The 16,154-nt window shown below is 39.4% G+C and overlaps 1 protein-coding gene across 1 annotated transcript; it reads left to right on the forward strand.

The window, feature by feature from the left end:
- The first annotated feature begins 7,603 nt into the window (after positions 1-7,603).
- On the forward strand, positions 7,604-12,400 carry fgg (fibrinogen gamma chain). Its single transcript, XM_049572005.1, has 9 exons — positions 7,604-7,743; positions 7,825-7,872; positions 7,983-8,169; positions 8,403-8,487; positions 9,608-9,738; positions 10,062-10,195; positions 10,960-11,144; positions 11,311-11,588; positions 11,739-12,400. The coding sequence occupies exons 1-9, from the start codon at positions 7,681-7,683 to the stop codon at positions 11,921-11,923; spliced, it is 1,296 nt and encodes a 431-aa protein (XP_049427962.1). The 5' UTR covers positions 7,604-7,680; the 3' UTR covers positions 11,924-12,400.
- The last annotated feature ends 3,754 nt before the right edge of the window (positions 12,401-16,154 follow it).

A 16,154-nucleotide genomic window follows, 5' to 3' on the forward strand; every position in this document is an offset into this window, starting at 1 on the left:
TGGATATGTGATATTTGTACTTATCATACGTGTCATATTAGTGTTTCTAAAGTGACGTAGTTCTGATTACATGTAAATGAGCTGACTTTATCTTTCAGATGTGAAGGGCATGACTGATGGCATGAGACCAAGGCAAGATGGCTGCCAAGCTGCAGACTGGCCATGATCGTGACACCAAAACCAGGTATTTAAGCCAAAACATTATCTTTTCCTAAACATAACCAAGTGTTTTTTTGTGCCTACACCTAACCACAGATTAACCAAAGCATGGCAAAACATAAGAGAGGTTTAACATATCTGCGACACAGTGGTGTAGTGGAGGGTTTATGCCAGTACACCTTTGTTTCTGGCTGCTTACAGTATACCCACCCATCAGCCAAAAAGCCATTGGAACATATAGGTGATTACACCCACTTCCTCCTCTGTAACTATACTTTCCTGCCTAGTAGTACACCCACATTATCAACTGCCACTACACTACTGCTGCAACATAATAACTTAATGTTACATATCCATGGTTGGCAGAAATGTACAATGCCAACATGTACTCAGCCGATCGTGCTGCAGTTTAACAGGTTTATTTGAAACAGTTTCTCAGAGAGAACACAAAATATATATATCAGTCATGGTAATAAATGGCACAATGAGCCAGCAGAGACAAGTATTAATATATTGTACATAGCATGAAAGATGTGCCCCATTATGATAGCACAGCTGCAGGAGCAACTGAACCCTCTCCTGACTGCGCGTAAGCAAACAGAACGTGGAACAATCAACAGAGAACAATAAATCTATATGGCAGGGCTAATATTAAGCCCAACATATCCGGGTCAACTCACTTCCTTAGTAACACAGATATTGAAATCTTGTGACCATTTATGATGTGTGGGAAACAAAGCGTCAACCTCGCTGCATGTTTTACCTCGGTTCTACGTTCAGCTGAGTTGGCTTACCGTCTGTGACCACAGGTTGAACCCTGAGGTGGCATTACAACAAACCTTTGCCCTCTGTCCTGGGGGAGATTTACACCACGTTCAGACGGCTCCAGACTTATAGTTGTGACCAACGGGGGACCTGAACAAGGCTCTTAAAATTTAATTCCCGGTCAGACCACCTGTGAACTATGCTGACTTTGTTTTTCAGCCTTGAAACTTAAGTTGGTTACTCACGGACTTGTTGCCAAAACAATGATTCAGCACCGTATAAACTAATAAATTCATGTTGCTTTCCCTCTCGCTTTGTGTCCTGATACAGTACACACAATGTAAGAATGTCAGCCTGGCATCACCGTCCGAATGCATCAATAACAACAACAGCCCAAAGCACATCTTAACATCCTGGACACAGTGTTCAGAGGGAGTGCCATGTCTTCATGGCACTTAGAGAAAGAAAGAAACACTTTCCATCTGGTGTTCGTTCACAAAGAGGCCAGTTCAGCAAAAGTTCAGCTGTGTTTAGGTTCATGGGCCTGGCAGTTCATTCTCAGGTCAGCAAGGCTTTATATCCATTCCAGGCCTGTTTTTTCCCTCCACATAATAAAACCAGGTCACACAGTAGTTAAGGTACAATTTATCATCTAATGTCAACACGGGGGCCCACAGACGAAGCCTTATGCAGCTTTATTTTGTCACATATATCTCCACTGTCTGTTTGGATTCAATAAAAAGTGTTTGCCTGGAGCACCCTGTAGAATATCCTCGAGCTGATTATTATCAATAACTACATCCATGTGTGGTTGTAGTTTAACTGTGCAGCATACAAAATACTGGTATAATAAGACCTGTGTAAAGTGACCTTGAACAGTCTGGAGTGAACTGCAAATATGTATCAGTCAAAAAGTAAAACATTGCATTTTCATTGATATCACCTCACTTTCACCCAGCAGTGTGTGTCATTTATAATGATAGATCCATTTACTCACTGACAGTTCAACCTTAAGATCCAGACAGACATTTCTCTTTTGAATGTGGGCCTCATGCTAAAAGAATACGCCTCAAACTCATCTGTCTCAAGAGAGGAAGTGTATTTCCATTTAGTGCAACTCCAACAAGCACAGCAGGGACTCAAGCCAAGAGGTGATTGGGCATTTTTATTGTCCTGGGGACGTGAAATAGGATAATATGTAAGCTTGATAGGATTTGATGCACAATTAGATCGGATCAGTTTATCAATATGTGCAATATCTGATTTATATTTTTACTCATATACCATATGCTCTGACCTTTATCAGCTGTGTCCTTCAAATCAAAACTGATTGTGACTTCATCTTTTGACTGTCTGACCTTGTTTTACTGATATTTAAGGGCTGTAGCCAGGATTTTATAGAGTGTTTGAGACCATTAGGCCTATTGCTACCCCACCACTCAACCCAATCGCATTGACAAATGTTAGCACTGTACAATTCTGCAAACCACGGACACGTTACATTTGCACGTTATTATGTAGCCGATATGGTGAAATATTTCAGCAATGCTGTGGTTAATGTGTGGTTATGTTTAGACACAAAAACCACTTGGTTATGGTTTTGGGCGCTAGAAACATAGCAATGTCTCAGGAACAACCCCTTTTCATGACACAATCTGCGCTGTAGTCTGGGGCTGTTTAGTGGCCGTTTTGCTAAGGAACCTGAACCAGGGCAAGAGAGACAGGATCCAGAATTCAATGGATGCGAACCAGAATCCAGACAAAATTCAGAGTGAATGGAAACCAGGCTCTTGCCCGTACGTGAAGAGCCTGGTGATGCAAGGCTACCACGCTGAAAAAAGTCACAGAGCGCTAACAAAAACAAATCTGTGGGCTAAATAGCTGCATAAAACACAACAATGACTCACTAAAAACTGGCTTCATCCACTCCTTTGTGTGACAATCCATTTTCACTGACCACTTTTGATTGAATGCACATGAGATGCAACTGGTCCTAAGGAGATTCCACCCCTAGCTCTTCCATTGGCGACTTCTATTTTGCAAGTATCTCACTCAAAACTATAAGTGTAACTGTTCTGGTGTTTTATTAGCTAAATTTCAATGCATTGTATCCATGAACTGGTTTTAGAAAAAAAAGAGTTTGCATGTTCTCCTCGTGTCAGCGTGGGTTTTCTCTGGGTACTCCAGCTTCCTCCCACAGTCACTCTAAATTGTCCATAGGTGTAAATGTGAGTGTGAATGGTTGTCTGTCTCTACGTGTCAGCCCTGTGATAGTCTGGTGACCTGTCCAGGGTGAACCCCGCCTCTCGCCCAATGTCACCTGGGATAGGCTCCAGCCCCCCCGTGACCCCTAACAGGATAAGCAGTTATGGGGGTAAATGAAAAAACTTTTGTGAATTTTGCATCAGGATCATGATGCAATCAACACTCTCGTACCTAAATGACTGAATAGGTCGGTTTCCACCAAATGACACATTTGACCGTCCCTTTAAACAACACATATTATCGTGACATCAGTTGAAGTTTTTAACATGTTCTTAAGGTTATGAAATGGTCGCAGTTACACTATATGCAATGAGATTAGTTAAGACCAAGTTCTCCCAATAGACACACCCATCAGACAATTCTGACAGTACACTAAATATCAAGTCAGACATTTGTTTTGTAATTTTACTTATTCATAGCTGTTCAGTTGTATAGTTTGTACAATTACCCAACATCAAATTCGGCTGTGTGTTTCAAAGTCCTCTCCACACTGCCAGAAATTAAATCACTGTGGGGAAACACTGGAACATTTTTTTATTCAATTTATTCATTTATTGGCATAAGTCTTCATAAGTGGAGTCAAAAAAATGATGAGGTTTTTATTCACATTAAAGAATGTAAAAACCCTCAAATCCCCTCAAAAACACAGACACTATGCCCTCAGTGTCCTGAATAATTATTCTGTATTATAGAGTTTTTAAGAAAATATTGTTTGAAAGTTCTCAACCTTAATGCAGATCAGCAGAGAATTCCAAGTGAGATTATTCCACATGGACTGAGAGGGACTAAATATTCATCTACACAGAACGACCTATGCACCACCAACATTTACAAACAAGCCTGTTGAAATTCATGATACAATTAGTTACCCACAGTGTCACTGTCTGATATTCTCCTCCTCTGCTCTCGTCCATCGATCTCTCTCCTGTCTCAGGTGTTTGGCGTCAGTAAACAATGGCTCAGCTGCACGTGCTGCTTCTTAAAAATTAAGCCTGAGAAAAACGTGCTTTGTTTGCTCAGAGAAAAATTTCCCTCAGACTGGAGAGACTAAATGATTAATACTCCCCCGTGTCTGAAATATGTTCCATGAGGAACATTTCATAAAGGTGTCATATTCATTATGTAATAAAGTACACTCCACCAGTAGTTCATTTGTCTTCCTTATGTGCCACAAATTAACTGAGACACATCTCCACACAACTGTTCAGTGGAGTTAAATTTATGTTGTCAGAAATACAGGGCACCAATTATGTTTTTGTGTTGCTGTGAGTCAGATTCACCCTCTTGAGGTCATTTGTTAAAATATATATTGTGACATGAACATGTCATCATAAACAGTCAAATTTATCTCAATTCTTTCTCTACATAATCTCGCATGCATGTCCTTTTTTTTTTTTTTTTTAAACTTGAACTACATTGCTGCTGTGTCCTGAATGTTAATGAAGTCTTCACTTGGTGCTCACTGACTGTAAGGTATGTGTGATTTATTGTGGTTCCACTCCCACTAGTGGTTTTACTTATCAGTGCAGCCAGGTTTCAAATATGAGGTCAGTACCATCCACCAAACTGCACCATGTCAAGTGAAAAAAGCTAAAAGAAATTTAATACAGAGAGTATATAAATAAAATTATTTACCACAGGCAAACACAGAGCAGGGATAGCTTTTCTGTTATCAAGTAGCAACTACTGTATAGCAAGTACTGTTGCTATGGTTACCTTCAACTAATATGCAGTGCCTTCGACTCTGATTTAGAGATGAATATTTGTACGGAAGCTCATTTACACCAGGAAAATGGGAAAAAGGAAAACTATTTAGGAATGATTTGAAAGAAATCTCAAAAGTGTGACAATGTAAGTCAGTACTCTGATAAAACAAATATTTTTTATAGTGTTTTTTTTAATATTTGAATAAAGTGAATTTTTTATATTCAAAAATATTTTTTATTAAGGTTATTATTTAAAGAAAAAAAAAGAACGTCGGGATTAGACGGACACATTCCACAGTGCCACACAGTGTACACCAGTGTGCAGAACAAATAAAAGTAGACATAACCCTGAGGTGATTACAGTGATACCTTCTATCCTCCTGAGACCCGAACTTTTATTTGGTATGCATTTTTAATTTCTCCTAGCTATTTGGGATCAGTAGGACTTGATAAGTATATGAATCTAAACATTGTCAACGATTATTAAGTCCCAGTGTCCTCAAACGAGATGAAACAAGATCCCTGTCCTGATGTCTTCAAATCAGTGCTTCCTAATTAGCAGCGTCCTAGTTTCTTACTTTTCCTAAAATTGGTCAAATTTGTTGCCATATTAAACTACAAACATTATTAATCATTAATAAACAAGTTACAACATAAAATGTGATCAGGTTTTGGTCTACTTCTGCAGACTGACTTGGCAGAGATGGCTGCTATCTTGTTTTTACATGGATTAGTGTATTGTGATCTTACTACCACTAGATGGCAGAAAAAAGGTCTCCATGAATGAGGACCTAACGAGATTGGCATCACTGCAAACCGGAATGCCAAAAAATCGGGGGTCTGTCCCCAGAGGCTGTATCGGCATCTACCGGAAGTCAGACGCCAAATACAGCCGATGGGTTCCAAGAATGGGGCCCATCTTACATCACAGACCTCCTAACGCCTTAGGTCAGCTGACCTGGGGCTCCAGCTTTTCCACGCTCCAGATTTAGTTTAGTTTAGCTGATATAAAACACACATTAAACACACATTAAACATGGCTTAATAGAGACTATTCAAACACAAACACAAATCAGCTTCACATAACTGGCAGCATTCACAGACAAAGCATTTGTCTTTTGCTGGACACATTTTCCCCTCAAATACAACATGCTAACGTTTTTAGCACAACCCTATGGCATTTTACATTGTAAAAATTAGCCTAGTGGCTAGCGGACTTCTCTCTACTCATATGAAGCCAAGGACAACAGCAACATTTAACAAAGGTAACGTTACATAATTTGGCTCCATTACAACTCACAAGGTTCACCAACAAAACAACTGTCTTATACTAAACATGTTTTCCAAACAAATACAACATGCTAAAGTTATTAGCACAGGCCTATGGTATTTTACATTGTAGAAATTAGCCTAGCAACCAGTGGAGATTTCCTCTACTCATATGAAGCCAGGATAAATCACACACAAGTCTTAAAATGCTGTTTTGTGGAGGCTTTATTGTCTTTACAATTTATTGTTTCTTATCTGTGAAATTAAAGTAAATAAAGCATTGTTTCCAATGAGGGAAATGGTTTCAGCTTACAAAATTAGACAGGAGGTCTTTGTCACAGCATCGAGGGGGATTAATACTTGCGCACATCAGCCTATGGCGTATGTACGGCATTGATTCATTGCAGAAGTGATTGTGCCTTTGCTGTGTCTGCCCCCAAACTGTGGAACAGCACCCTGACTCTTTAAAGTCCAGGCTCAAACACAGGCCTGTGTGTGTTGTGCCTCTGAATGTGTGAGCTGTGTACCTGACAGTTTGTATCTGTTCTTAGCATCTTATTCCTTTTGTGCAGCACTTTGGTCAACGTGAGTTGTTTTTAAAAGTACTTTATGAATAAATTTGAGCTGAGTTGAGTAAATCCGTCACACCAGACCTCTCAGGTGAGGAAATAATCGTTGACATAGTTACTGTAAATGTAATCAGGGTAGACTGTTGGTTGGAAACAGGAAGCCAGCAGAAGTGTCCTGTGTCAAAGTCCGACACTACACTTCCACATTTTTGCTGTTTAAATTTTGCTTATAATTTTGACTATCTCAAAATGATGACAAACTTAGAATCTCATCATGTTGATTTACAAATGTGACTTCATTTTGTGTACTCTTTCTTTCTTTCTTTCTTTCTTTCTTTAGTTATTTATTTATTTATTTATTTTCCTGGCAGAAATGAGCTTCCGTATATTTATACGATATTTTAACCAACATTTGCCAGACAGTTTAAAGTAGATATTTCCTGTGGTGATACGGAGTTCATCCAGTATTTGTTGGCATGTCTTTATTGACAAGAGACTGGTGTTAATGTTTTACAGGGACATGTTGTTATATCCAGATTGTGTCTTTAAGGAATGACTCATGCTGGCATTCGTCTTTTATGATGAATAGTAAACAAAATCTGTTCCAGTTTGACTGACAGGTCAAAGCAGAATCATGATTCTTTCACACTTGCTTTGTCATCATTAGCGGCACTGGGTTAAACACAAACATTTTATGGTAAAGTCACATGTAGTTGTGCTCTGATAGGTCAATACAGCTGTCAGTTGCAGATCCTGTCAAATGCGGGAAATGACCTCGATTGGACGTATGAGTCACAGCTTTGTCCCTGCACAGTGAGTGGGATGTTTGCATATGGACCCCTTGTGAAACATTGACCTGAGGACCTTGTTCAGATATATATTCCACAGAGTCCAGCAGCTCTTCATTCTCCAAATAGGACAAGACCACAGCTGGTGGCCCAAGCAACATGGCTCCATCTCCTCTAGCAGCCGCAGGAGGGCTTCTGTTACTTTTCTCCTTGGCATCAGCAGTAAGTCACTCAGTTTAGATTTTTCACTGATGCAGTTTTCTTGAGCACAAACATCTAAATTATTATGTCTTTTGTGTGCAGCAAACCAGAGGAGACAGCAGCGGATCATGCACCATACATGATGACTTTGTAAGTATGCAGTCACAAATAATATGCTTGTATTTTTTTGCTGTGTGGATTGTTTATGTATATGAGCGCAGTGTCGTCAATGGATTTGTGCTTGTCCTATCTGTCTTTAGGGAAAGTACTGTCCTACAACATGTGGAGTGGCTGATTACATGTTTAGGTATCTGCCAGGGGTGGAAAAGGATTTGGATGATATGCAGGAGCAGCTGGACACAATTGCCAATTTGACCCAGAGGGCCGAAGAACAAGTCGTCTACATGAAAGATTCTGATTCTGCAGCTCAAAAGAGCTCCCAGCCAGGTAACACACTTCATTTGGTGCCATTGAATCTCATCCTAAAACCATATTTATGCAGTTCTTATGTATTTCCACTCAACCACGATTCTCCTTCCGTCAATAGTAGTCTTTAAATGTGTTCTGTGAATAAATGAATTTGACTCGGCAGCACAAACTGTTGTTAATATATTTATAGTATTTAAAAATTGTGGTGAAACTGTGTTGAGATCACAACTGACACTGACTTTTTGTTTCAGACGTACAATTCAAAAAGGCATCAAGTTTGTTCGATGATGTTGTTCGATTTGAAAAGACTATCATCGCACAGGAGCAGCAAATATTGTAAGTTATTATCATGAATATAGCTTCATTTAATCAAGCTCCTTAAGTATTTTAATCTCATGCCAGAGGGAAGTATTGTACTTTTTACTCCTCCTCGATTTTTTGACAAGTTACTTTACAAATTATGATTTCTGTACACAAACTACATTGAAATAAATATATGTAGGCCTACAGCTGAAACATTGATTAGAACATTTATTGGTAACTTTTTTAATAAGGCTTTTAGTCATTTATGTGCAAAAACATTTCATTGTTGAGACTTAAATTATTTTAATTATTTGGATTTATTAAATTCTTTATTATTATTTTTTTCTGTGTTAAGAACTTTTACTTTTAATACTCAATACTTCTGTACATTTTCCTGATTTGACTTAAATAATTTTACTTATGTAACATCCTCAATGCAGTACTTTCACCACAGAGTACATTCACTGTGTGCTATTAGTACTTATTGACTACATTTTTGTTTGTGATATTTTACTTGATATTTCTACTCCACTCCATCTCAAGGGATCTTTTATTAACCAGGATCTTTATTTTACAGCTGTAGTTAAAAGTTACTTTGCAGATTAGATTTTTTTTACTCCACAAAATATGAGCTGTTTCTAAATCATTATGATTTGTCAAAGACAGAATGTAAAATATAAATCGAATTAGCTCCACCTGTATCGTTTTTAATGTGAAAGTGCTTCTAACCCATGAAGGCATTGGTAATAATAGTCAAATACATTGAATACTATGTTTAATATAAAACAACTGTAAACTCCACTGCGCACCTCTACTTTTGATACTTTTACCTATTTTTACTTCTCCCTGCCGCCCACACCTTCAGGTCAATGCACGCCAGCCCTCCTCCCCCACACAGTTCATGGATCATGGGGCGATTTGCCACCCACTCCTCTTTCCCCTATCGACACAGGAACTCAGACTGACTCCTGACATCTTAAAGTGCTCATATTTGATTATGTCTCACACCTTTTCCCAGATTTGGTTCATCATTTGTTCCGTTTGCTGCTATTTCATGTTTATATAATTTTCTTCCTCTCACTGTGTAAGGCATTGAGACATGACTGATTTGGGGTACAGCTCCAACAACTCATATTTGTTTCCCTCTCCCCAGTGATCTTCAGAATTTACTGTCATCCAACGAGAGGAGAATGGCAGACTTAAAACAACTCTCCATTCAGCTGCAGCAGAAATGCAGCGAGCCCTGCAAAGACGAGGTTGAGATTCAGCCCCTCACAGGAACAGGTAACAAAAAAAAAAAAAAAAATTCAATTCATTGACCCTGAGGCCAGTCCAGTTTCACAAGAGGTTTCTCAATCACGGCTCATCTGAACCATATTTGTCCTTGTTCAGTGTTTAGTTAGAGACTAAAATCAATATGATGATGCATCCATGCAAAGTAAACAGATTTATTCTGCAGCTAACTCGCTTTAAATAAGTTATTTCTAGACTTTTTACTTAAAATAAATGTGGAGGGAACTACACAGTCTTTCTTTGTAGGTCTTTTGACAAATTTATAATGTCTAAATTTCCTCCCCCCCCCCCCCCCCTCCCTTTTATTTCACCAGACTGCCAGGATGTTGCAAACAAAGGTGCCACCACTAGTGGTCTTTATTATATAAAGCCAGGGAAGGCCACTGAGCAGTTCCTGGTCTACTGTGAGATCGACAGCTTTGGACGTGGCTTCACGGTGATACAGAGGGTACGCTTCACTTTAACAGTTCATGAAAATGGATCTTTATTGTCTTTATCTTGCATTGGATGATTGCTACAGATTATTTTGGAAAAGAAGAAGAACTTAACACTGAAATACTAAACTAAAAACAGCTTATAATGTGCCATTCCCCAAAGCAAATAACTGATAAGGGATTGGATAAAATTATCAGAGAGGGATGGAGCAACATGTTCTCAGATCTGTAAAAGTAGAAAGCCCTCCCAAATGTCACTAACACTCTGCTGCAACCAGCTACAACATGAAAATGCATTTTACATCTTACTGCATCAATAGTTATATTCCAGTATTATTACATTTAATAGTGTAACCATGAAAGAGCCAAATTGGCTGCACGCATTTACTTTTATACTTTAAGTAGCCTACATTTTTTACAGTTTTTGAATGCAGGACTTTTATTGTGAAAAGGTGTTTTTTTTTTAAATCGTGGTATTAGTACTTTAGATTTTCATATTTTTTCGACCACTTAATATAACAGAACTAAGTTAGTTCAATTCATTTATGACTGAAAGAGGCAAAATATTTTTTAAGAAAAGCTACTTTTAAAGATTTATTTTCTCAGATTTTGATCTTAAAAAATTGAATTCAATGAGATGCTGCTGAGGCCTGTCATGTGTGAAATCAGATGTTTGTCCAAGTAATGAATTTGACAAGCGAAGGTCAACAGAAAGTACACTGAGGAAATTAAAAAGACCGTCCCCTGCCCAACACTGATCACTTTCTCACGTCCACAGAGACGCGACGGCAGCGTGGACTTCAACAAGGACTGGGTTCAGTACAGGGAAGGCTTTGGTTACCTCTCACCAGACGACACGACAGAGTTCTGGCTCGGTAACGAGAAGATCCACCTCCTGACGGCCGCTACGACCATCCCAACCGTGCTGAGGATAGAGCTTGTTGACTGGGACGGCAACAAAAGGTACATACACCCACACACATGATAACAGATTATGTAAGAGTAGAGCAAAAGGACTTACTGACAGGGCAAACATGACCCTGATGATGAGGTTCCCTTTGAAGAGTTGACTCAGCAGAGGTTACCAAAAAATAAACAATAACCCTGCGCTGTGGCCTCCTTTTTCCAGGTATGCTGACTACAACATGTTCAGAGTCGGGCCAGAGATCGACAGTTACCGTATGACATACGGCTACTACTTTGGCGGTGATGCTGGAGATGCTTTCGATGGCTTTGATTTTGGCGATGATCCCAGCGACAAGTTCTTCACCGCTCACAACGGCATGCAGTTCAGCACCCACGACAAGGACAATGACAAGTACGACGGCAACTGTGCTCAGCAGGACGGCTCCGGCTGGTGGATGAACAGATGTCACGCTGCACATTTGAACGGCAAATACTACCAGGGTAAGACCACGTGGCTGACTCCAGTGCCAAACCCTTTTAGTTTATTCGATTGATCTGTTGAAATTTTTAAGGTTCTTTGATTAGGTCAAAAAATCACCAGCTAGCCCCCACACACAACGACAAAACTGTCTGTGTTCTCTTCGTCTGTAGGTGGCAGGTACACAGAAAAGGACGCAGGTGAATTCGGCTACGACAACGGCATCATTTGGGTCACATGGCACAACCGCTGGTACTCCCTGAAGGAGACCACCATGAAGCTCATTCCCCTCAGCCGCATCACAACAGGCGGACAGCAAGCTGGGGTGAAAGAGTTTGGCGGACTTGGAGATTCTTAAAAAAAAGTAGACTAACATGCTTGTGTGGTGTGTGTAAGCTGCAGTTAAGGTGTTCAGCACAACAGCAATGAGCCCTCCTTAAATGAAATAACATGCTCCAGTGGAAAATTTCTGACTTTATGATGTGTGATGCGTGGGTGTTTTGCAGACCTGACCCAGCGGGACACTGATGCTCACATTTTCCTTTCCCTTCCTCAGTGTTGTTTTGAGCACTAAATAAATGTCTTTTCTTCACCAAACATGGTCAGTACTTCTTTGGGCAGTAATCATTTGAACTACATATGGCAAGCATCTGTTTTGTAAAACAATGTGGAGATTAGACAAAAGCACACAGTTAAAAGAAATATACAAGAAAGCTAACATAACGTACATGTTTGAACTGACATAAAATGTTCACCACGTGACCACAAATACACCTGTATGTGACAGCCAAACTTAATACACCAACTCAAGACAAATAAAACCATTTCAAATGAATATTTTGTCTTTATTTGCTTGTGTTGTCTGATATAATCAACACCACAGTTGCACAGTGTTAATAAAGTGATTCAAGTTTCATTACGTCGTGTTCCTGTTCCTGTCCCTACAGATACAAACTCACACATGAGAAAGCAGCAGCGTATTTAATTTATATTACTGCTTTTGAGCAATCTGAACACACTGAGGACCTGGAATCAATTAAATCTCCTTGCACAACCACAGATCGTCAGGTGCTGGTAGGCAGCAGGAACGTGAGTCATAAGATATGCAAAAAAATCCTCCACACACTGACATGGACTACTATCGAAATTTAATGAAGGGAACAACGCGTTTCGCGTTTAGCGTCATCAGGTTCACCTCATCAGGTCTGACCTAAGCATTCTCAGGTGTGTTTAAATGCTTGCTGGTCACATGACTAATTTCGTTTTTTCTTTTTTCCTTTTTTTCTCTGTTTGTCTAAGCAAGACTCAAAAAAATATACAAAAACAGTACAATTACATACATCATGAAGCTGAAAAAGTATGCATCAACCATGGTATAAGTTAAAAACATAAGAATTTCAATGCATGAATATCAAACCATATAACCTCTGCATAGAGGTATTTGTATATAGGTACTGGTGGTCTCAAGCTAGGATAGAGTAATTTGTAGTAATTCTACCTCTTATCCTCGCTTTGTGTAATATTGATTGTGTAAGTAGACTTTGATATTCATGCATTGAAATTCTTATGTTTTTAACTTATACCATGGTTGATACATACTTTTTCAGCTTCATGATGTATGTAATTGTACTGTTTTTGTATATTTTTTTGAGTCTTGCTTAGACAAACAGAGAAAAAAGGAAAAAAAAAAAAAAACGAAATTAGTCATGTGACCAGCAAGCATTTAAACACACCTGAGAACACAGAGGACCTTTTAGGCAAATTAAATGCCAGGTTTGCTTTATCAGCAGCAAAATGCGATCCATCTATAGCCTGTTCTCTGCATAAAATGAATAATTGAAACATACTGAGCAGGGCAGTGATCCTCAAAGGACTTCTAACAGGTACTTGAAAACATCCCAGTTGAAGTTTAAGGAGTATGTAATTAAGTTATTTAGGTGCTCTTCATAGAGACTCTCCATTACCTGTAGAAAAAGAATCTGAGTTTAAACTTAATGTGCTGTCCTGCATGCAGTGCCACACCTAGCGTATTCTGCGCCCTGGGCAAGCTCCCCCGGTGCTCAACAACTTACCTAATGAACAATAATCAATAATAATGATAAATAACAAACAACAGAAGAATATGTGCAAATTTGCATTTTTTTTCTTTGTTCTTTTTTGTACGGTGTCTGGATGACTTCTGCCTTTCCATTTTCTCCTGCTCTGTTGCCCTCCACATACACTGCACTCCACCATACCAGCCCGTCTCACTCCCATCTTTTTAAACACTAACGCTTGGTGAGTGGCAGACACCAATACACAGAAGCACCCTTAGCTGTGGTATGACATGCACAATACATACTATTAAGAGCAGGGGTGTCAAACTTATTTTAGTTCATGGGTCACATGCAGCCTAATTTGATCTCAAGTGAGCACCGGTAAAACCATTACATAATTGCCTTTATACAACAGTTAGTTCCGGCCCTGCAATCTGATTGGTCAAGAGACAGTAAAACCGTGACGATATTGGAGTACAACATCACGGTTATTTCACTGTGTATGTATCACTCCGCCTCACAGCTGATTGCAGTCAACAATCAAATCTAAACTGACGGTTAGTGTCAGGTCAGCAGTTGCGTTGTAGGCTAATTAATTCATCCACTGTCAAACAGCCAAAAATATGGATTTATTTCCTAAAATAAGTTTTGAATTGAACTATGAATGGTCATCAGAGGAAGATGAGGGAGAGGAGAAGCTGAATCCATCTGAACACACATCCAGGTTTGTCAGTGTTTCATCAGCGGAGCTCAATGACTTGGAGAAAAGCAACATACTGTCAGATCAGAAGGCAGAGTCGGCTGTGCCTGTAAAGCGACAGTCCACCATGCAGTCACCAGAGACTTATTTCACCGGCTGCACAATTAATAGAAATGTGCAGATAAATGTGTATAAAGAGTAAGTGCCTGGCGCACCATGTCTGCGTTACATAGCAATGGTGACAGCGGAGTCCTGAGGGAACTATTTTTGTTGGCGGAAGACAAATAAAATGCTTAAATTATCTATTTTGTCCTCATTTTTCAACATTTCTTAATCAGCCTTGCTTATTTAACTGACTGAATGTGAAAAAAAAACTGAGACATACTGTTAAATTTCTACGTGTTTTTCTTTGGATCTCTCAGGCTGTTCATCATTGCTTCTGTAAATGGATGAATCTTTTCATCCATTGTAATTTCATCCATGTAACTGTCTTCGGCACTCGGCCTGCGGCCTCGTGCCTACGACCGAATCACAGCCGTGACGATATCACAGTACAACATCACTCCCTCTCGTGTGATATTGCTTAAATGAATAACAACCCCTTCAGATTTTCCCCCTCTTTAGTGAAAAGATTCATCCATTTACAGAAGCAATGATGAACAGCCTGAGAGATCCAAAGAAAAACACGTAGAAATTTAACAGTATGTCTCAGTTTTTTTTCACATTCAGTCAGTCGACTACTCACTTTCGTTACATGTGACTTTTCTTCATCATTTGGAAGCAACTGAAGACACAGGTTACATCATCCTCTGCCTTACAAACCATTTACAATCTGAAGATCTGTCAGTCTAATGTTGTGTTTACAGCAAACACGATGCAAATTTTTGCGTTGTGTTACTCGTGCCAGTTTGAATGCTAGAATATTTTGTGTTGACTTGCTTAATATGCGCGAATAACTTGCATCATGCTTGTGTGAAATCACTGAATCAATGAATGATTCGATGAATGAACTTCCACCGGTATGTCCTCAGCATCATATGTCCCTGGAGGATCTCAATGCTGATTGGCTATCGCAGTGCGAAATTGTCACTGAAGTTCAGATTTTTAACTTTTAACTATTGCAGATAAGCGTATGACATGAAATTGGGCTACTCACTTTATTCACACATTTTAAATGGCATATTTTGCATCATTCAAGTTGTGTCCATTGTGCTGCCCGGTGGGAATTTGTGTCTAATCGTGCCTGCTGCCTGTATCTTTAAATATGACCGCCAAAAGTATTCACTGTTATTTCAGAGAACTGTATTCTGGTCGGAAACAACACTTCACGTTAAGTATCTACTCACTGTTTAACCTACTCCTGAAACCTGGCACCTCTTCGCCTCAATATCACATGTGCCAAGTCACCCATTGGGCCGCATTGGACCCTTTGGCGGCCGGTTCTGGCCCCCGGGCCGTATGTCTGACACCCCTGATTAAGAGCGAGACAGTAGTAGGCAGCTGGATATGTCGCCTAAAGGAAGATGTTTGCATGCATTAATTCTCTGACATATTTTGGGGAACTGACTTTAATGTATTTGCACAGCAAATTACCCATGCAATGAGTTGAATTAAGTTTGACTTCATCACTTAAACCACAAGGTTACTCTTTTCTGCAGCTGACCCCAGAACAACAGTTTCAAACTAACTGCAGGAATTAAATAGTTAAATTATCAGGATCACTCGAGGACATCAAAGTCACTTTGTGACCGAGTTACTGTAGCAGAGTTCTTATCAGAACATCACATTTGCCATGTTTATTTTGATCCACATTATTTAATTTGCATAGTGTACTAGTAGGACTTGTCCCCGTG

The sequence above is a fragment of the Epinephelus fuscoguttatus genome, linkage group LG3 (genome assembly GCF_011397635.1).
Source record: "Epinephelus fuscoguttatus linkage group LG3, E.fuscoguttatus.final_Chr_v1".
Taxonomy (NCBI): Eukaryota; Metazoa; Chordata; class Actinopteri; order Perciformes; family Serranidae; genus Epinephelus; species Epinephelus fuscoguttatus.

Excerpts from the sequence above, each read along its gene's own strand:
- fgg (XM_049572005.1), top strand. The coding sequence starts at position 7,681 with ATGGCTCCATCTCCTCTAGCAGCCGCAGGAGGGCTTCTGTTACTTTTC. Across the intron at positions 7,744-7,824 it reads TTTTCTCCTTGGCATCAGCA|CAAACCAGAGGAGACAGCAG; the intron begins GTAAGTCACTCA and ends TTTTGTGTGCAG. Across the intron at positions 10,196-10,959 it reads GCTTCACGGTGATACAGAGG|AGACGCGACGGCAGCGTGGA; the intron begins GTACGCTTCACT and ends TCACGTCCACAG.